The sequence below is a fragment of the Rana temporaria genome, chromosome 1, assembly GCF_905171775.1.
Source record: "Rana temporaria chromosome 1, aRanTem1.1, whole genome shotgun sequence".
NCBI lineage: Eukaryota > Metazoa > Chordata > Amphibia > Anura > Ranidae > Rana > Rana temporaria.
The window spans coordinates 482475818-482497788 of record NC_053489.1 but is presented as its reverse complement, the minus strand read 5'-3'; the positions used below and the strand labels follow the sequence as shown (position 1 = coordinate 482497788).

The following is a 21971-nucleotide window of genomic DNA, read 5'->3' as shown; positions in this document are numbered from 1 at the left end:
ACAAGTTCTCGGACAACTGTGATAAAACCAGCCTGAAATTTGTGTCAAGGTGGGTGTTATGAATAGATTACCAGAGAGCTGGTCTATTCACAGCAAGCCTCTGCCCATATGGAGGAGGATGTGTGCCTCCAATCAGCTGTCTAACAGTGAATGGCAAGAATCCACACCCACAGGTCATACCGGAAGAAAAAAATCTAACAGGACCTGTACTTTCTAAACAGAATATAAAGCTGTAGACAGCAAATATAAATTTAAAACTTATGTAGGAGGATTTGTTTCATCTCTGTGTATATGTGAGAGTTTACATCCACCTTAATTATATTAAATGGCAGCACCTTCTAATAGTCTTGTGGGGGAAAGAAAACGTTGACCATGTTTAAATGATACTCAAGTAGTCCGCCATGCCTGCTTCCCGATACTCTGTTTACAATATCAAATTCATACAATCTGAATACCATCCAGAAAGATCTTACCATTTCAGTATTCTTCTCCAGAGCTTCTTTGAGTTGGTCCCTCTCTAATATAAGATTTTCTTGAGAAGCCTTTAGATCATCCCTTTCTTGGGCAATTATTTCCATTGTATGTTGAAGACAAATAAGCTTTTTCTCAGTGTCAAGTTTCTCACTTCTAAGAGCTTCCATTTGTGTCTCTGTGCTTTTCAAATCATTCATGGTTTGCTCAAACGCATTTTTTAATGTGTGTTGGCTTTGCTCAAGCTCCTCATGTTGGCATTCTGTTCTTTGCTGAATTTCTTGTTTTAAATGCAATACCTGCGTTGGAGAAATTATTTTACTAGAAAAATTATAAAAGGCAAGTTTCCTGCTGCATACGATATAAATCCCATTAGCTGCCAGATTCAACCCCTTTACATATACAACCTGTGATACATTTGTAGTAATTGATGTGATGCTACAACCCATTTAACTTGTAGGAATTGCAAAAAGAGCAACATGGGTGCCAGGCTTAAGCCTCATACACACAAATCGGAGCGTAGGACTTTTGTCCGAAGGGCGTTGGCCAGGAACTTGTATTGCATGCAAAGAATTATCGGCCAACAAACACAAAACTATGTGGTTTCTCAGCTCTTTAGTGCCACCCTTAGGGCAACGTCTGCTAATGTTGTGGTTTACATTTCTTCTGAGCATGCGTGTTTGTACTTTGGAGTTCTGTCCGATGGACTTGTGTACACACGACTGGATAATCCGACAACACACATTTGTTGGCAGACAATTTTAAAGCATGCTATCCCACATTTGTTGGTGTAAAATCTGACAATTGTTCGATGGAGCGTACAAGCGGTCGGATTTTCCAACAGCCTGTCATCACAGAATTCCCGTTGGATAATCCAAATCTTGTGTACGAGCCTTTACAGTCACATAAATCTCAGAGAATCATCCAAGACACAAAGATCGGCATAATTGTGCACAAGCACTAAAAAGCTTCCTCATTGAGAATCCAGCAGGAGAATAAAATCTTACATACAGAAAAAGGATGACGCATTATAACCAAAGCCCACCCGGGCTGAAACGCTTCATCCTTTTTCTGTATGTAAGATTTTATACTCCTGCTGGATTTTCAAAGAAGATTTTTAGAGCTTGTACACAACATGCTGATCTATTCGTCTGATACATGCGACTTGGCCTGAAAACATAGGATTTTGGATAAACAACAGTGTTTACCAGATATCTTGCCTCGTGAATGTATTTTCTAAAATAAGTCAAACACTTTAAATCCTTGTAAGTGCACATGTCCATTTGTACAATTTGAAAAGTCTCAAACATGTATCAAGAGGGAAACTGCTACCCTATACTTCCATTGTAGTGGGCATTCAGTTTCAGCAAAGCCAATAGAGAAATCATCTTTCAAATATCCATAATTTTTAACGGCAAACAAAATTCTGTTTTAAAAGTTATAGCAACGTAACAAAATTAAAAAAAAAAGTACCATGTCATCATTTTCCTTGAGATTTCTTTTAAGAAGCTCAATTTCAGCAATTAATCCCTCTTGTGCAATCTTTAGATCATCCCCGTCTTGAACAGAAACATTCAGTTTTTGTTTTAGATCAACAAGTTGCGCTTCGGTTTGATGTTTTTCATTTTGCATAGACTCAAAATTTTTCTTTGCTTCTGTCATTTTATTCGTTAGGCTTTCCACATCACAATTTAGGCTACCGTTTTCTTCCTCAAGTTTGTTTTTTATCTTCAGAAGTTGTTCATATTCAGAGGTCCTTTGAAGCAGCCGTTCTTGCAGACAAAGATCCTACAAAAGTATAAGGCACGTGAATAAGGGCCAGCTAATAAACTAAAATAAAAAAGACATTTTGATACGTATTCCCATCATACAGGTATATACAGCTCTTGAAATACTAATTTGCAGAGAGCAGGGGGTTGCTTGCATCACATGCCAGTTGCTTTGAGACATACTGGTTACAAAATGAAGCTCATTACTGTATGTAGTAAAGCCTTTTCCTATATTAGATGGTTGGTGGGAAAGCCTCATATGGAACTTACACAGCCGTTAGCACTCCCTGTAATGTCAAGAACTAGTAAACAGTTGAAGCAAAGCAAAAGGTAAAAAAAAAAAAAATTACCATTTCACTTTTTTCCTTTATATTCTTTTTCAGTTGGTCCATTTCATCAATTAATCTTTCATGTGCGATCTTTAGATCGTCTCTGTCCTGAACAGCATCATCCAGTTTTTGTTGAAGATGAAGAAGTTGTTCTTCGCTTTGGTGTTTTTCATTCTGTAGAGACTCGAGATTTGTCTGCGCTTCCGTCATCCTATTTGTTAGGCCTTCTACCTTGCAGCTCAAGCTGTTCTGGTCTTCCTCAAGTTTGTCTTTCAGCTGAAGAAGTTGTTCATATTCAGATGTCTTTTGCAGCAGCTGTTCTTCCAGGTCAGCCTACAACATTTTAAAGCAAGCTTTTAATTAGGGGCTATCTAAAAAAAATGGTCATCTTTAGTTATTCTAGAATAAACGGCAAGCCTCATCTGGATTTTACATACAGTAGGTATCAGCACTCCCTATGGAAGTTAACACTAGGGACTGTACATTACTGACTCGTATCACTTGTTCAGTAAGCAGTTGCTTTTCTCAGAGTTCATAAAATAAAAAAGAATGATGTACCTGTCCTTCCAGGAATGGCATCAAGTCAGTGATGGTATCTTTGTCCTGTACAGAGACACTGCCAGGGATCTGCATTCTTAGACCATTTTCCACATTTCCCTGATCCTGCAGCTCTTGGCATCTCACTTCATAAGTTGTAGAAGACTGCAGACAAAGCAGTAAAACAAAATCATTTGACATAATATTCAGCCCTTTCACATGTGTGTAAATGTGCCTATTGTGAAAGCCAAATCATAACTATATAAAAACTGCACAGGGTGAAGACAACAAGACTAGAACAGAATGGTCAATTGTCTTGTAGTTCAGTCTTAACATAAGTAACCTAAAATCTACTCCCATGCTAAGCCTATTCTATCTACCCTGTGAAAGAAAAGAGGTCTATACTTAGCTACTCTGAAGTCGCTCCAGGCTGGCCACATGATCGGGTCCCAGTGCTGGCTGTAGTGTAGATGAGGGATAGCCGACAATGTATTCCCCAAAGTCTATGGGTGATGGTGTCATTGCCCTGGCTCTGTTCTCTCCTACACTGAAGTTGGTCATTGGAGAGATCATGTGACCGGATGTATAGACATCTTTCTCTTTACAGGGTAGATAGAATAGAATTAGAAAAGTTGAGGGAGTAGAAGTTTTGACTGGAATTACACATTAAAAAAAAGGGAGAAGTCCAGCCTGAGCTTTTTAGGCTGGGTTTCTGCTCTGGGTCACAGCAGTGCAACTTGTTTTGCACGCCTGTGACCTGTTTTCAGGGGAGATTGGTCCGAAGGCCACTCTCCGCTGATGTCACTGCCATCAGTCGGGGCAGCGCGTCATCCCAAATTTCAAGTGTGGATCCGCTAGCTGCCCTGATTGATGGCAGTCTCAGCAAGCCGATAAACCGGCCGCTCCTCGCCCCTCCACAGCTCAGCGCTCCAATGAGCACGGAGAAGCAGAAAGGAGAGATGCTGACAGTCAGCAGCTTTCCTCTCAGGGATCTGTGTTCGGTGGCTCAGTTCTTAGTGCAGAGACAGAGGCAGCATAGGTCTAATGCTGCATCCACCTTTTTTTAATATTAAAAATAAAAAAACAAATATGAGATCTTGGGTAAGTGGAAGACTAAATGTTGTGCATGCGTTAGCCTGTAAGCGACATACCGAGCTTGATGCAGTTTCTATAATTTCTTTGAGACTGGCGTTTTCATCCAGAACAATTTCCAGCTTGCTTTGCAGGTTCTCTCTGTAACAAGTCACCTTCTCTAGCTCTTCCTGGAGCGCACAAAGTTTATCTGAAAGTTCCAGTTTTTCTTCTAGTAATTTTTCCATTGAGATGCTACTTTGCTGTAGATTTTGCTCCAGCATTTCCAATTCAGAAATATTTTTATCTGTAACATTTAATTCCCTTAGTTTCTCAGCAGCCTCCTTTGCTTCCTGCTCCCTTAATGTCAATTGTTGGCTTGTAGTTTCCAGTTGTCCCTTCAGCGTATCAATTAAGCTTGCTAGATCTTCTGTTTCTTTGCTTTGTGCTGCCCTCTACAATAATGAAGTATATTAATAAAAAACAAGAATACTATACGCTTTGGTGCCATTTCTGGCATATAAACATTTAAAGCAGAACTATATGTATTCTCATACTTACATCTTCTGTTTCTCTTTGCATAACCGATACCAGCTGAAGGTTCTCTGCTTTAAGGGTATCTATTAACTGCAGATATTGGTCTCTCTCTTGACAAAGAATGTGGATTTGCTGCTGTAGGTGATCAATTCGCTCTTTTAAAATATTTTGTTCAGCTTCTACTTCTAGCCTGGTTGAAACATTCATCTCTTCTTCATCTACTAACACTTCTGTCAGAACCTGTACTTCTTTGTCTTGTGTCTCTTTATCCTTAGAAAACAAAAAGATGCATACTTTTCTTATAAATATGAAACCAAGGAAGATTTATATTTTTCAAAGATGAGCACTACATAAACCAGAGTGTTTGTTACCCAACCGTCTCCCTTTGATACAAGAATAAAGCTAAAGAAAGAAAAAAAAAAAAAAAAAATCACTAGGAGTCCATATTTGATGGCAGAGAGCGCTTCAAGGTTCCTCGTTTGCTCTGCTGCTGCCTCCATGTCCAGAGAGCAGAGAGACCGATCTGCTGCTATTGGACACAGTACTGCACTGAAATTGAGCTCTGGTAAGTATTTGGGGAGAATTAAAAAAAAAAAAAAAAAAAAATTTTGCCTTTACAACCACTTTAACGCAAAAAAGGCTCTACTGTTCTCAGCCTCCTCCTAAATCCATATATATTTTGGTTCTTGGTGCAGAGACGGTGGGGGATAGATGCAGCATCGGTCTAATGCTGCATCCACCTAGGTAAATATAAATCCAATAAAAAAAAAAAAAAAAACATACGTTTCTTTTAAAATTTTATTCTGCCAAGTAAACACATGTTGAGCCCAGGTCAATTATTGCATGCCGATACAAAGATGCAAATGTAAACACAGACTGATGAGGAATAGAACATCTATGAGGAATTTTAGATTTTCTTGATACCCAAGCTAAAAACGGTCTCACTTTGAAAATATGTAAAACTATTTTATTCAGAGACGTTAAAAGGAGGCATGGCTTTCATTTACAACAGAAGGGAATTTATTTTGTTAGTCACTGAACTGCAAGATGGTTTAAAGCAGAACTCAGGACAAATTAAAAACATGTCCTTGTTGCTGTTTTACCTTCACAAACGTTGCCATCCATGTTCTTCTAAAACTCTGCAGTTCCTGTGCAATAGCCTGCTGAACTTGCTGAAAACCCGTTATTGCCTGCTGACTTCCTGTTTGCAAGACCTCTGGCTGCTATTCCTCCAAGCTCAGCCAGCGGTCTGACGCGCCCAGTTGTAGTCCTCTCAAAGCAAGCAGGGAGGAAGCAGACATGTAGTGGGTGGAAGGGGTCTCACAGCCCCCGGTCTGTGCCACCCATGGAGGTGTCCTTCTCCCCTGCCAGTCCCCGCCCCTCCACTCCACTCCGTCCCACCACTCCCCGCAGAGCACAGGTTTGCATCTATATTAAATGTATTAAATTATTATATTCCTATGCATTTATATTAAAATGCTTTGTATTTATAAAGCTGTAACCGATCATACCGTGTGTTATGTATGGCTTGCTGGCTGCAGAATGAAGGGTGTGATTTATGTTGAAATGGGCGAGTTCACATTTACATGTACAGGCCTAATGTACCTCCCACATTCACTCCCACCCCAAGGATTTATGGGAAATTAAGTCCGATTACAGTTAGCGAGAGAAGAGGATATGACACAATCACTGTTCTAAGAGATCCTCCCTGCCAGGAAAGATGCTGCATTTTTTGAATCACAAAGCTGACTTCCTGAAAATTTAATCAGACATATCTCTTAAAAACGGTAAGAAATTTCACAAATGTAATAACTAACCGTTTAGTGATTTGCGTGGAAGGGGTGTACTAATGGGGGATTTTTTTTAAAATCACAGCGCTCTGCTTTAATGTTATTTCTGTGACTTAAATCAGTTCTTTAAAATCATAACTTTTGTGATAATGTTATGAATGGTTCCAACTCAAATAGACATTAAAAGTGGCAGTGTAGTTCTTCTCATTATAGCCAATTAAACAGTTCTCTACTATGCATCAATAGGGATTAACATTTCATTGACAAACTGGCCATCAATATGTATTTGGCTGCATCAAATCAATACTAATCCAACTCCTGGTGTGCCATACACTAGGTCAGTGTTTCTCAACTCCAGGCCTCAAGGCGCCCCAACAGGTCATGTTTTCAGGATTTCTAGCCAATAAAACGGCCATGGTAATTACTAAGGCAGTTTCAAATCACCTGTGCAAAATAATGGAAAGCCTGAAAACATGACCTGATGGGGCACCTCCAGGACTGGTGTTGAGAAACACTGCACTAGGTCAACCATTTTCTGCAGCAGTTTGGCACCAAGCCAAACTTTGGGACATAAAACCTAAAATTGTGCTGTTTGGAGCATACAGGGGGTTTGTCCTGCAACAGAGCAAGCCTATTTTGAAGTTATGCATTTCACAATAAATGTCAGTTTAACAATATTCAGGGCCGCCATTAGGTGGGGTACAGGCATTACATCTGTAAGAGGCCGATAGTCCCCAGGGCCCCCGCTTATCTTGTGCCAGGAGAGAGGACAGAAGAGATTACACTTTGTCAGCCCTCTGCTCCAGGGGGGCCCTGCCTAAAGCTGTGTAAGGGGCCCCAAAATTTGTGATGGCTGCCCTGACAATATTTAACATTCTGAGGCATACGGCTTAAAGAGTTCCCCCCCCCCCATGAAACATATTTCCAAATGCAATCGAAAATGCAAAAGGAGTAATTAAGAAAAACAAAATATCAAAATTGTGCAGCCAATAGTTAAATGTATTGAAATTTAAACGTGTCAGCGCATCTGGAAAAGAAATATACAGCATAAAATTTCAGATTTTAGGAGTGCGAAGGAAAGAAACAAAATTTATGAACATTTTCTTGCTGTAAGCTTGCGAAGGGCAATGAACCAAAGCTGCACAATTTACACACACATCCAAGTGTTTGGAACCATCATCAAAAATGGTGCATTGACATGCAGCTGTCCTGCAATAAGCAGGTTTAGCATTCCCATATACTTGTACGAGAATAAAAACAGCTTTATACAAATAAAACATGTCCACATTGCTGGGTTTGATAGGTAACCATACGAATGATAGACTAGCAATGCTCATCTCTCCTGATGTATTTATATCCACTACCAATCTGCCTTTATGTAGAAAACCGGCCTGCACAGAAATAAAGCACGATTGGCCGATTTCACAAGTCAGGCTGTTTTTTCTTTAACCGGTGGGGGCAGACATATGTGGAAGATTGTAAAATATCTTTCGGGGAAACCCCAATTTCCAGAACACAAATATGAAATAATTTCCCATCAACGATAACATCCTTATGAACACCACTATGGATACTTTCAATGCCTACAGTTTCCTTTTGTGGGTGTTGCCATCTTTGTGTTAGTTTTAGGTTGTCCTTCACCAAGGTTTTATTTGGGAGTTCCTGTCCTATTGGCATACTGCTTTAATTGTACACGATGTGCAGCGAGTACACAGGAAATGGCTCTTCACATCTATATCTTTGGAGGAAGTGGATGTGATCTACGAAATGCGCAGTCATTGATGTTTAATCAGTGAAGCATCAAACTTCACAAATGGGCGATGGATCAATATTCATAAGACACTTGACCAGGAGCAGACTGACCATTGAGTCACTCATGTACTGCCCAAGGGCCCCATGCCACTAGGGGGCCCCCCCATCAGGGTTGCCAGGCTCAGTAAAACCAGGGACAGTATGTAAAAATATGATTTTTGCACTCACTGTAAAATCCATTTCTCTAAGTTCATGGACGGACACAGCAGCAATTGACCTTAGGGTATTATCCTTCCTTCTAGGAGATTGACTAGGCAGAAAACAGCACTTTAATTGTTAAAACACTTCTCACAGTACCTCCCAGGGGGCGGGTCCCCCGGGTACATCTCTCTCTGCCTCATGCAGCCCCAGTTCGTAAACAAGCAGTACAAAAGAAGGGGAGGGTGCCGTGTCCGTCCATGAACTCAGAGAAATGTTTTTTTATGGTGAGTACAAAAATCCTATTTTGTCTTCCCCAAGCAGTATCAAAATTTGAGGGGTGGGAAAAACAGAACAAACCAAACTTCACCCCAAACAAAGAGTTCCTCAACAGAGGAACTTCAACCCTAAACTGCCGCCTGTAAAACCTTGCGGCCAAAGGAGGCATCCGAGGATGCACTCACATCCACCTTGTAAAACTTTGAGAAGGTGTGGACTGACGACCAGGTCGCTGCCTTACACACCTGTAAAACAGATGCTCGATGGCGGAAAGCCCAAGAGGCACCAATCGCCTTGGTCGAATGCGCCGTAACCGGAAAGGGGGGCGCCCGCCCCTTTAGGGTATAGGCCTGAAGCACGACCCGTCGGATCCACCTAGAAATGGTGGCCGACGATACCGCCAGACCCTTCTTAGGACCAGTCACCGACACGAACAGTGAATCTGACCTCCGAAACGGAGCAGTAGCAGACAAGTACACCCGTAGGGCTCGAACCACGTCCAAGGAATGCAACGCAGCTTCCTTCAGTTTCAGAAGGTGCTTCAGGAACATAAGGATGGAAGAACAAGGTTTTTATTTTTTTTTAAAGTGTATTTTGTGCGTGTACTCGAGAGAGGAGCCGGACTGCAGGAGTTAGCCTCCCCAGAGGCAATCTGCCATCTTTCTCCATGCCCCGGGTGGCAATGGCGGGTGCGTGAGGGGGTCCTCCCACACAGCCAAACCTCCGCTTTGAAGCCCAACGGGGCAGAGGGACTCCCTATAAGGGAGTGAGAGGATCTAGCCTGCTCAACCAGCCCAGTTAGTCCTTCGCCTCTCTTTTTAGAGACCACGTGGTCAAAGTGCGTGCATGTTAACCCAATTTAGAGTGCGTGCAAGTGTGGTGGTTTTTGTGGGAGGGGGTGGGCGTATTAAGCGCAGGCTTACCTCGCATAGCACCCCCACCGGGAGCGGGGCTGAGACCACCAAACTCAATTCACATGTAGCCGAGACCAGGATCCGAACCCCTAGCTGCAGAGGTGAATGGCTTGTCAGCGCAGTGCCAATCGCGTTGAGCCACCGCAGCTCCCCAGAAGAACAATGTCCTCATTAATGTGAAAAGCCGAAACAACCTTAGAGAGGAAAGACGGCTGCGGCCGCAGCACCACCTTATCCCTGTGGATGACTAAGTAGGGAGCCTTGCAAGACAAGGCCGCTAGCTCAGAGACTCGTCTTACCGAAGTAGTTGCCACCAGAAAAAACACCTTCTGGGACAGAGTCAAAGGAATTTCTCGAATATCCTCAAACGGAGACTCTTGAAGCACCGAGAGGACTAAATTCAAGTCCCATGGAGGCAGTGGAGAACACACAGGAGGGGCCACATGTCGAACCACATGTCGAACCCCCTGCATAAAACGTACGCGCCAGAGAGTGCGCCGCCAAGGGTCGCTGAAAGTAAACAGCCAAGGCTGAAATCTGACCCTTAACCGTACTCAAGGCGAGAGCCTGATCCACTCCACGCTGTACGAACAGCAGAATCGGGGGTGTACCGGGGTGCCAATTCATCTCCTCACACATAGAAATGTAAGCCTTCAACAGACGATGGTAAATCTTCCGTGCTCATAGCATGGTAGAAACCACCGAGTACGACAGGACACGGTCCTTCAGCACCTGGCTCTCAACAGCCACGCCGTTAAAGCCAACGACTGTAAAGCAGGGTGAAAGATTGGACCGGCAGCAGATCTTCTTGTAGAGGTAGACGCCAAGGAACGTCTGCCACCAGACGGACCAGATCCGCATACAGGGGCGGCGCGGCCAATCCGGAGCGATCAGGATTGTTGGTATCCCCTCGGCTTCCACTCTGCGCAGCAGGCGAGGAAGAAGCTTCAGAGAAAGGAAGGCGTAGATTAGGCGATAGTGACCACACAGCGCCACCAACGCGTCCGCCCACGGGTCTCTTGACCTGGCCACGAACCGTGACACCTTCCGATTGAGACGGGACGCCAGAAGATCCACGTCTGGAGTGCCCCATTTCCGACACAGGTTCTGAAACACATCCGGGTGTAGCGACCATTCCCCTTGGTCTAGCGTTTGGCGACTTAAGTAGTCGGCCTGCCAGATCTGTACCCCCTGAATGTACACGGCCGACAGAGCCGGGATGTACCTTTCGGCCCACCTGAGGATGTGAGTGGCCTCCGCCGCTGCAGCCGAGCTCCGTGTGCCCCCTTGATGATTGACATATGCCACAGCCGTGGCGTTGTCGGACTGGATCCTGACCGGTCGGTGCTGCAGACCCAGAGACCACTTGACAAGGCACAGCCTAATCGCCCGGAGTTCTAGGACATTGAACGGTAGGCGGGACTCCTGAGTCCAGCACCCCTGGGCTGACTGGACACCCCCCAGCCGGAGAGACTGGCATCCGTTGTGACCACCGTCCAATGGCACGGCAGAAACGATTTCCTGGCCCAAGGTACCAGAGACGTCAGCCACCACACCAGGAAGGACCTGACCAGGCAGACTTAGCTGGATCTGGTAATCCAGAGACGAAGGGAGCTTGTCCCAACGCGACAGAATTTCCCTCTTTAGCACACGAGTGTGGAATTGAGCATAAGGAACCGCCTCGAAGGAGGCCACCATCAGACCCAGAACTCGCATGCAAAAGCAAAGGGACGACCCTTTTTGGGTCGCCAACCGATGCACCGCAGATTGCAGTGTCTGTAGTTTTTCCGTTCGGAGGAAAACTCTCGTCTCTGATCCAGGATCAACTCCAGGTATTCAAGGCGCTGAGATGGTACCAACACTGACTTCTGGACATCTAGCAGCCAACCGAATTCCCGGAGGGTCTGGCAGGTGATGGACACATCCACCTCTAACTCTGAGCCTGAAGAAGCTCTCAGGAGAAGGTCGTCCAGGTACCCTACAATCGCGATCCCGTGCTGCCTCAGAAGGGCCAGAATCGGAGAGAGCACTTTGGTGAAAAACCCGGAATTGAAAGTGGTCCTCTCCGACCGCAAAGCGCAGAAATCTCTGGTGCTTTGCGCATATGGGGATATGCAGGTACGCGTCCCCGATATCTCTGGTGCTTTGCGCATATGGGGATATGCAGGTACGCGTCCCTGATATCCAAGGACGCCAGAAAGTCCCCCTGATGGAGCGCCACTACAGAGCGAACCGACTCCATCCTGAACTTTTATACCTTGACAAAACAGTTGAGGGCCTTGAGGTCCAGGATTGGGCAGACCCCTTCCTTTTTGGGGACTACAAACAGATTGGAGTAAAACCCCTAAAACCATTCCAGTGAAGGAACCAGCAAAATCACTCCCCTGACCAGCAGATCCTGAACAGCCCCTGACAGGGCCTCCCAACGTGCTGGAGGTTGGAAGGAAAAAATCTGTTTGGCGGACAAGAGAGAAACTCTTGTACCCCGAAGAAACTACTTCGTAAACCAACCTGTCGGAAAAAAGAGACCTCTACCGAGCCGCGAAGCCGGCCCCCCACCCGAGACACGGGCAGACCTTCATGCAGAAGCAGGCTTACGGTACCAGGGGCGCTTCTGCCCTTCAGCGGCGCCTTAGCGCCCTGGAAGCGTTTTCCTTCCGCACCAGGCGAACAAAAAAATGCTTGGGGGCGGTAAAGGAGGGCCCCTGCTTACGGGGAGGCTCCTTACCTTTTCCCGATTGTGGGAGCAGAGTACTCTTACCTCCCGTGGCATCTTTTATGATGTCATCCAGAGACGCCCCAAAAAGCCTTTCACCCTTAAAAGGGTAAGTCCACCAAGGCCTTTTTAGAAGACTGGTCCGCAGACCAACACTTCAACCACACAAGGCGGCGTAGCACCACCGCACCGCGTAGGTGGAGGCCCTGGAAAGCAGGGGAAGCGTATCCAGGGCCGACTCCGACAAATTTTAGGCCCTGCACCAACTGGTCGGCCAGTTCCACATAGACCTCAGAGGCATTATGCGCCTCCAGCTCCTGCAGCAACAACTTTGCCCTTTCGGTAAGTGTCTGACACTAGAGCCCCGGCCAAGACCGACCCCACCACTGTGAACATGGACCAGGCCAAAGCCTCAGCTCTCCTATCTGCGGGGTCCTTAAAAGCAGGAGCCCCTTCCACAGGCAACGTGGTCGCCTTGTTCAGTCTGGACACAGGGGGATCCACTGATGGAGGAGAGGTCCACTTTTTTAGGAAATCCTCCTTAAAACGGATAACGGACCACAAAGCATTTAGGAACAGAAAACACTTTCTGCGGCCGATCCCATGCCTTGTACAATATTTTGTCCAGATATGGAACACAAGGAAACACTTTTGCGGGGCGGGCTGGCTTGCGGAACCCAAAAGGGACCGGCATCTTCTGACATAACGGAACCAGGGCCGGACACAGTAGCAGGGCCCGATTCCGTGTCATAGACATTCCCAGAAGAAGGCGGGGGGCGCTTTTTACCCCCTTCTGGCCACTCGCCGCTTCAATCCTGGCAACAAACGCCTCAAGGACTGCCATCATAGCATCCATGGAGGCCGCAGGAACATGGGCAATAAGGGTTAACTCCGACATGTCAGGGGGAGAAGCCTCCGGTTCGGACGCCATGCTGACCCACTCCAATGCCACCCTTGTACTGCAAGGCAAGACCCACAGGCCACCCTCCCGGCCACAACAGAGAGCAGGGGACCCCCCAGAGGACTCACCACCCGACCAGGCTGTAGTGCTGCTGTGCAAGCTAGAAAGCTGTCCGTGCTGTGCCGTCCCTCAGAAGGTGTGCTGGAGCCGTTCGCGCCGTTATTTTGGTCACTAGAGGCCAAAACCCCTTCCAAAATGGCCACCAACATGCAAAAAACAGCATGTGGGCTACAAGAAAATGGCCGCTGATCGTTGATAAAGGCGGCCGTCACCGGCAAAATGGCGGTCGAGCACGTTTAAAATTACAGTGAAATAAAAAAAGTGAAAACGGCAAAAACAATGCAGGTGTCCCCCCCCCCCCCCTCACACACACACACGGCAATAATAAAAACACACAGCACCCCCCAGCCACAGGACAGAGCCCCCCACCTCATGGCCGACCACCCAGAATGCGGGGAAGGAGGGAGAGAGGAAAGTAGGGCGGAGCCCCGATCGACCTCCCCAGGAATGCACCAGCCGAACCACCATGCCAAGGCAAGGGGATGTTACTTACCCGTCCTGCGACCACCGGCGGGAGGCATCCCACACAGAACCAACGTCCGCGCAGTTACGGCATAGCTGTTGGCCCAGCACCCTGTGACAAAGCCATAGAGACCTGTCATATGTGTGCCCTGGAGCGTATAGCTCACCAGCCACCCCTGGAGCAACGGGGGAAGGTCGTGGACGGCCCAGCCCGTAGCTAAAGGCCGGCACACGCTCGATGGCCAAACATGGGGGGGGGGGGGGGGAGAACTACAAGGATCGAGAATCCAGCCTGTCACCCAGTCAGCAGTTGATTGTAGATCCCAGGACCCAAAAATGCAGGAAAAAATAAAAAGCGAGAAATCGCCAAAAAAAATCTCCAGAGCACATGGGCCCAGAAGAGCCAAGTCATCTCCTTTCGCTAGGCAGAAAAAAACTGGGGCTGCATGAGGCAGAGAGGGATGTACCCGGGGGACCCGCCCCCTGGGAGGTACTGTGAGAAGTGTTTTAACACTTAAAGTGCTGTTTTCTGCCTAGTCAATCTCCTAGGAGGAAGGATAATACCCTAAGGTCAATTGCTGCTGTGTCCGTCCATGAACGGAAGAGAAATCTATGTTTTTTTTACATCTGTCCCTAATATGTCCAAAACCGACATACTTTTGATGTGAAAATCCTGAGATTTTAGCTGCCCCGCCTCTGCACTGCCTCCTGGCGTGGTGGCCATCTGTAAGCCCAGGGGCCCCATAATCTTCTATTGCCCGGGGGCCCGATGAGTTGTCAGTCCGCCTCTGCCCTTGACTATTATAACCAATATATGAGCGTTATTGTACGATAGGATAGAGCCAAGAAGTTATGTTCTAAAAGCGCATGTCTTGATATACAACACTTTTAATGCTGTAATATAAATACCAATTTTACGATGGGAAATATGAGTTATGTGGATTTTATATATTAATTTGTATTTTTGATGTCCCTATGAATTTTTTCCTTGGTTGGACCTATTTGGGGGAAATACCAGATCTTGGTTAAGTGGAAGACTAAATGTTGTGCATGTGTTAGCCTGTAAGCGACATACCGAGCTTGATGCAGTTTCAGTGACTTCTTTGAGACTGGCGTTTTCATCCACAATTTCCAGCTTGCTTTGCAGGTTCTCTCTGTAACAAGTCACCTTCTCTAGCTCTTCCTGGAGCGCACAAAGTTTATCTGAAAGTTCCAGTTTTTCTTCTTGTAATTTTTCCATTGAGATGCTACTTTGCTGTAGATTTCTCTCCAACATTTCTAATCCAGAAATATTTTTATCTGTATCATTTAATTGCATTAATTTCTCAGCAGCCTCCTTTGCTTCCTGCTCCCTTAATGTCAATTGTTGGCTTGTAGTTTCCAGTTGTCCCTTCAGCGTCTCAATTAAGCTTGCTAGATCTTCTGTTTCTTTGCTTTGTGCTGCCCTCTACAATAATGAAGTATATTAATAAAAAACAAGAATACGCTTTGGTGCCATTTCTGGCATATAAAACATTTAAGTCAGAACTATATGTATTATTCTCATACTTACATCTTCTGTTTCTCTTTGCATAACCGATATCAGCTGAAGGTTCTCTGATTTAAGGGTATCTATTAACTGCAGATATTGGTCTCTCTCTTTAGAAATAATGTGGATTTGCTGCTGTAGGTGATCGATTTGCTCTTTTAAAATATTTTGTTCAGCTTCTACTTCTAGCCTGGTTGAAACATTCATCTCTTCTTCATCTACTAACACTTCTGTCAGCACCTGTACTTCTTTGTCTTGTGTCTCTTTATCCTTAGAAAACAAAAAGATGCATACTTTTCTTATAACTATGAAACCAAGGAAGATTTTTTTTCCACAGATGAGCACTACATAAACCAGAGTGTTTACCCAAACTTCTCCCTTTGATACAAGAATAAAGCTAAAGACCAACTCACTAGGAGTCCATGTTTGGTGGCAGAGAGCGCTTCTTCAAGGTTTCTCTTTTGCTCCGTCAGAAATCTTAACTCTTCACTTAGCTGGTCTCTCTCAGTCACAGCAGCATGGAGTTTTTCCTCCAGGTCCAAAATCTTTAAATACAAAAATTATAGATTTAGATAGCACACAATTATATTATAAAACTGTAGAACAGATGCAATTTAAGTTATTTACACAAATGACCCATTATTAAATTTATTGGAAGGCCTGCTGCTTGTAGACTGGAGACAGTCAGGCTCATTGATACTGCAGAAAGAGGGGGAGAAGAACAAGGAAAATACATTTAAATGAAGATAAGACTATAGCAGGTGATAAAATCCCACTCAAACACAGAAATATCTTTGGGTGGACCAACATTAAAGTGACACTAAACTCTGGTACAAGAAGCTCTATTCAAGTATGTATTCTTAAAAGTGGTTCTGGCACTCCTGGCTCCTCCATCTGAGTGCCCGATCTCGAGCTTTGTTCTGTGCGTATATTGACAGTGCGGCTTGGCACCACCTCACAGGATTTGATTGACAGTGGGAGGAACAAATGGCTCCTGCTGCTGCCTCCCTGGTGTGGAGAAAGCCTCTTGAGGGGGCGAGCAGGCAAGTCAGGACACACTCTACTTTGCAGCTAGAGAAAAGGAGCTGTGTGTTAGTGGGTGTCCCGACACTCCTGCTCGCCCCTTCGAACCTCAAGAGGCTTTCTCCACACCAGGGAGAAAGCCTTGCATTACTGTGTGGAGTTACAGACAGAACAGGAAGTGAGGATTTCTCAGAAAAAATAAGGACATTTAAAAGCAAAATCGAAAGGATGAGGTAAGTGAAGGAGGACTGCACTAAGGTAAAGGAAGCTATTTAGGGAAAACTTTTTTTACCTTTACAACCCCCCTTTAATGTTATTTCTGTGACTTAATCAGTTCCTTAAAAATCATAACTTTTGTGATAATGTTATGAATGGTTCCAACTCAAATAGACAGTAAAAGTGGCAGTGTAGTTCTTCTCATTGTAGCCAATTAAACAGTTCTATACTATGCATCAATAGGGATTAACATTTCATTGACAAACTGGCCATCAATATGTATTTGGCTGCATCAAATCAATACTAATCCAATTGCTGGTGTGCCATACACTAGGTCAGTGTTTCTAAACTCCAGGCCTCAAGGCACCCCAACAGGTCATGTTTTCAGGATTTCTAGCCGATAAAACGGCCGTGGTAATTACTAAGGCAGTGAAACTGATCAAATCACCTATGCAAAATAATGGAAAGCCTGAAAACATGACCTGTTGGGGCACCTCCAGGACTGGCGTTGAGAAACACTGCACAAGGTCAACCATTTTCTGCAGTAGTTTGGCACCAAGCCAAACTTTGGGACATAAAACCAAAAATGTTGCTGTTTGGAGCATACAGGGGGTTTGTCCTGCAACAGATCAAGCCTATTCTGAAGTCAAAGCATTTCACAATAAATGTCAGTTTAACAATATTTAACATTCTGAGGCATACAAGAGAGGTTTTTTTCCCCCATGAAACATACTTCCAAATTCAAATGAAAATGCAAAAGGGGTAATGAAAAAATATCAAAATTGTGCAGCCAATAGTTAAATGTATTTCAATTTAAACGTGTCAGCACATCTAGAAAAGAAATATACAGCATAAAATGAATTTCAGATTTTAGGAGTGCGAAGGAAAGAAACAACATTTATGAACATTTTCTTGCTGTAAGCTTGCAAAGGGCAATGAACCAAAGCTGCACAATTTACACACACATCCAAGTGTTTGGACCCATCATCAAAAATGGTGCATTGACATGCAGCTGTCCTGCAATAAGCAGGTTTAGCATTCCCATATACTTGTACGAGAATAAAAACAGCTTTATACAAATTAAACATGTCCACATTGCTGGGTTTGATAGGCAACCATACAAATGATAGTCTAGCAAAGCTCATCTCTCCTGCAGACAATGCATTTATGTCTAATGCCAATCTGCCTTTATGTAGAAAACCGGCCTGCACAGAAATAAAGCATGATTGGACGATTTCACAAGTCAGGCTGTTTTTTTTTTTTTTTTGTTTGTTAACCGGTGGGGGCAGACATATGTGGAAGATTGTGAAATATCTTTTGGGAAACCCCAGTTTCCAGAACACAAATACGAAATAAGAATTTCCCATCAGCGATATGGAGATAACATCCTTATGAACCCCACTATGGATACTTTCAATGCCTACAGTTTCCTTTTGTGGGTGTTGCCATCTTTGTGTTCATTTATGTTGTCCTTCGCCAAGGTTTTATTTGGGAGTTCCTGTCCTATTGGCATACTGCTTTAATTGTACACGATGTGCAGCGAGTACACAGGCAATGGCTCTTCACATCTATATCTTTGGAGGAAGTGGATGTGATCTGCGAAATGCGCAGTCATTGATGTTTAATCAGTGAAGCCTCAAACCTCACAATTGGGCGATGGATCAATATTCATAAGACCCTTGACTATTATAACCAATATATGAGCGTTATTGTACGATAGGATAGAGAGGTTTTAGGTTTTAAAGCGCATTTCTTGATCTACAACACTTTTTAATAAGTGGGATTTAAGGCTGTAGTATAAATACCAATTTTACGATGGGAAATATGAGTTAGGTTGATTTTATATATCAATTTGAACCTTTGATGTGCCTATGCATTGTTTCCCTGGTTGGACCTATTTGGGGGAAATACCAGATCTTGGGTAAGTGGAAGACTGAGTGTAGTGCATGTGTTAGCCTGTGAGCGACATACCGAGCTTGATGCAGTTTCTATAATTTCTTTGAGACTGGCGTTTTCATCCACAACAATTTCCAGCTTGCTTTGCAGGTTCTCTCTGTAACAAGTCACCTTCTCTAGCTCTTCCTGGAGCGCACAAAGTTTATCTGAAAGTTCCAGTTTTTCTTCTTGTAATTTTTCCATTGAGATGCTACTTTGCTGTAGATTTTGCTCCAGCATTTCTAATCCAGAAATATTTTTATCTGTATCATTTAATTGCATTAATTTCTCAGCAGCCTCCTTTGCTTCCTGCTCCTTTAATGTCAATTGTTGGCTTGTAGTTTCCAGTTGTCCCTTCAGCGTCTCAATTAAGCTTGCTAGATCTTCTGTTTCTTTGCTTTGTGCTGCCCTCTACAATAATGAAATATATTAATAAAAACCAAGAATACTATACGCTTTGGTGCCATTTCTGGCATATAAACATTTAAGGCAGAACTATATGTATTATTCTCATACTTACATCTTCTGTTTCTCTTTGCATAACCGATATCAGCTGAAGGTTCTCTGCTTTAAGGGTATCTATTAACTGCAGATATTGGTCTCTCTCTTGAGAAATAATGTGGATTTGCTGCTGTAGGTGATCGATTTGCTCTTTTAAAATATTTTGTTCAGCTTCTACTTCTAGCCTGGTTGAAACATTCATCTCTTCTTCATCTACTAACACTTCTGTCAGCACCTGTACTTCTTTGTCTTGTGTCTCTTTATCCTTAGAAAACAAAAAGATGCATACTTTTCTTATAAATATGAAACCAAGGAAGTTTTTTCCCCCAAAGATGAGCACTACATAAACCAGAGTGTTTACCCAAACTTCTCCCCTTGATAAAAGAATAAAGCTAAAAGACCAACTCACTAGGAGTCCATGTTTGGTGGCAGAGAGCGCTTCTTCAAGGTTTCTCTTTTGCTCCGTCAGAAATCTTAACTCTTCACTTAGCTGGTCTCGCTCAGTCACAGCAGCATGGAGTTTTTCCTCCAGGTCCAAAATCTTTAAATACAAAAATTATAGATTTAGATAGCACACAATTATATTATAAAACTGTAGAACAGACGCAATTTAAGTTATTTACACGGATGACACGTTATTACATTTATTGGAAGGCCTGCTGCTTGTAGGTTGGAGACAGTCAGGCTCACCGATACTGCAGAAAGAGGGGGAGAAGAACAGCTGGAGAAAAATCTAAGAAAATACATTTAAGAGCCCTTTTCACACTGCCAGCACCCAAAAAACGCAGCTAAAGTGCCGCTAAAACTATGCGATTTTAACCCTCGCTAGTGGCCGAATAAAGGGTTAAAAACACCCACAAAGCGCGGCTGCCCATTGATTTCAATGGGAAGGGGCGCTTTAGGAGCGGTGTATACACCACTCCTAAAGCGCCTCAAAGAAGCTGCTTGCAGGACTTATTTTGACCTTCTGCCAGCGCAGTGCCGCAGTGTGAATGCACTCAGGTTTTCACACTGGGATTGCAGATGAGCTTTTTTTCCAGGTGCTTTACAGGCACTATTTTTAGCGCCAAAGCACCTGAAAAACACCTCCAGTGTGAAAGGGGTCTTAATGAAGATAACACTATAGAGCACAGGTGTCAAACACAATGCCCGTGGGCCGAATACAGCCCTCCAGGTCATTTAATGTGGCCCTTGCACCTCTCCTGCAACTGTACGAGAGCTGCAGCCCTCCTCCTCCAGACCCTTACTTTCTGCTTTCAAGCAATGCATCCAGCTTCTTCCCAGCAGCAGCATAAAGTAAGGGGGTGAACTGTGACGTAAGGGAGAGTGGGGGACTCAACTTCTGATGGTGGGGTGGCTCTTGACATCTAATGTAAGGGGAGGGGGATGCGCTGGACATCTAATCTTAAAGACACAAGCTGCCCTTTTAAGGGCAATCGTAATGCTGATGCGGCCCACAATGAAATGGAGTTCGACACCCTGCTATAAAGGGTGATAAAAACACTCATAACAAAAATATCTTTGGGTGGACCAACATTAAAGTGACACTAAACTCTGGTATAAGAAGCTCTATTAAAGTACGTATTCCTAAAAGTGGTTCTAAAGCCATGTAAAAAAAAAAAAAAAAAAAAAAAAAAAAAAAAAAAAAAAACATGTCTTACCTGCTCTCTTTGCAATGGTTTTGCACAGAGCATCCCTGATGCCTCCCCTCCTGGTTCCTCCATCCGAGTGCCGATCTCGAGCTGGGTTCTGTGAGTCTATTGACAGACACAGAACGGCTTGGCCCCACCTCAAAGGATTTGATTGACAGCAGGAGGAACAAATTGCTCCCGCTGCTGCCTCCATGTCCAGTGAGCAGAGAAATACTGATCTGCTGCTCTTGGACACAGCACTGCACTGAGATTGGGCTCAGGCAAGTATTTGGGGGGAGAATTAAAAAAAAAAAAAAAAAAATCATTCTGCCTTTACAACCACTTTAATTTAAAAAAGGCTCTTCTACTGTTCTCAGCCTCTTCACAAATCCATATATATTTTACTGCTGTGATCTAAATTCCAGTTAGAGGGTGCCTATATTTTTTTTCTACATGGTACCACTGTATATTGGAATGGAGCCATTTTGTCTTGCTTGCTTGCTTCCAAAAAGCACTAGAGACTATTGGATTTGTGGTGTGCATAAAGCAGTGCAACAAAAATGCATGGCTTGTTCCAAACAAAGGGCACAGAGAGGGAAAAGGAGAGGGTGTGGAGCCCACAGAAAACATTACAAAAAGGCAGAAAAGCACAGTAAAACAATTTCATGAAATCGATCACATGGCCAATAATATTTGGAAGTCTATGAATTATTATTGGAGTGTAAGGATATTGTTAAATGTTACGTTAAAAACTTAAAGTTGCTGGACTGAAACCAGAACAGGATGATATTTACTTTAACTTCCAGGTTCTTCTCCAGATTACTTGTTTGGCCTTTAGAGCCATCCACTTGTGACTTCAGTGCATCAAATAGCCTGGACTTTTCTTTTAGCTCACTCAGAGCATTTCGCAATTCTTCTTGTGTTTCTATGGACTGAGAAACAAAACCCCATTTACTACAAGTACTGCAAGAACACTTTCCCAGCCAGGATTGTAACCTGTGATTCTTACCATTTCAATGTTGTCATTTAAATCAAGTTTGAGCTGGTCTCTTTCATCCGTTACAGCTTTCAGTTTTTCTAGCAGCTTTTCTTTATCTTGTCCCATTACATCTTCATGTGATCGCTTCTCGGGCGAGAATTTTAACTCTTCATTTAGCTGTTGGAGCATGCAGGTTATTACATAAACCAAATAGATAAAAAAAGGACCCATTCTACCACCCCCACCCGATCCCAGACTTTATACCTACAGTATGTACGAGTATGATCCATTTATTTATTTTTTTAAACACTT

General features: G+C 44.0%; 1 protein-coding gene across 1 annotated transcript in view; it reads right to left on the bottom strand.

Moving 5' to 3' along the window:
* Window positions 1-21971, bottom strand: part of CENPE (centromere protein E) — a 176040-nt gene that overhangs the window by 82708 nt on the left and 71361 nt on the right. The window contains 15 exon segments of the mRNA XM_040346326.1: window positions 474-770; window positions 1945-2259; window positions 2591-2902; window positions 3128-3271; window positions 4258-4632; window positions 4739-4984; window positions 5149-5310; window positions 14922-15293; window positions 15399-15644; window positions 15788-15919; window positions 18585-18959; window positions 19069-19314; window positions 19459-19590; window positions 21475-21612; window positions 21690-21836. Coding sequence (XP_040202260.1) covers window positions 474-770; window positions 1945-2259; window positions 2591-2902; window positions 3128-3271; window positions 4258-4632; window positions 4739-4984; window positions 5149-5310; window positions 14922-15293; window positions 15399-15644; window positions 15788-15919; window positions 18585-18959; window positions 19069-19314; window positions 19459-19590; window positions 21475-21612; window positions 21690-21836 — 3639 coding nt within the window.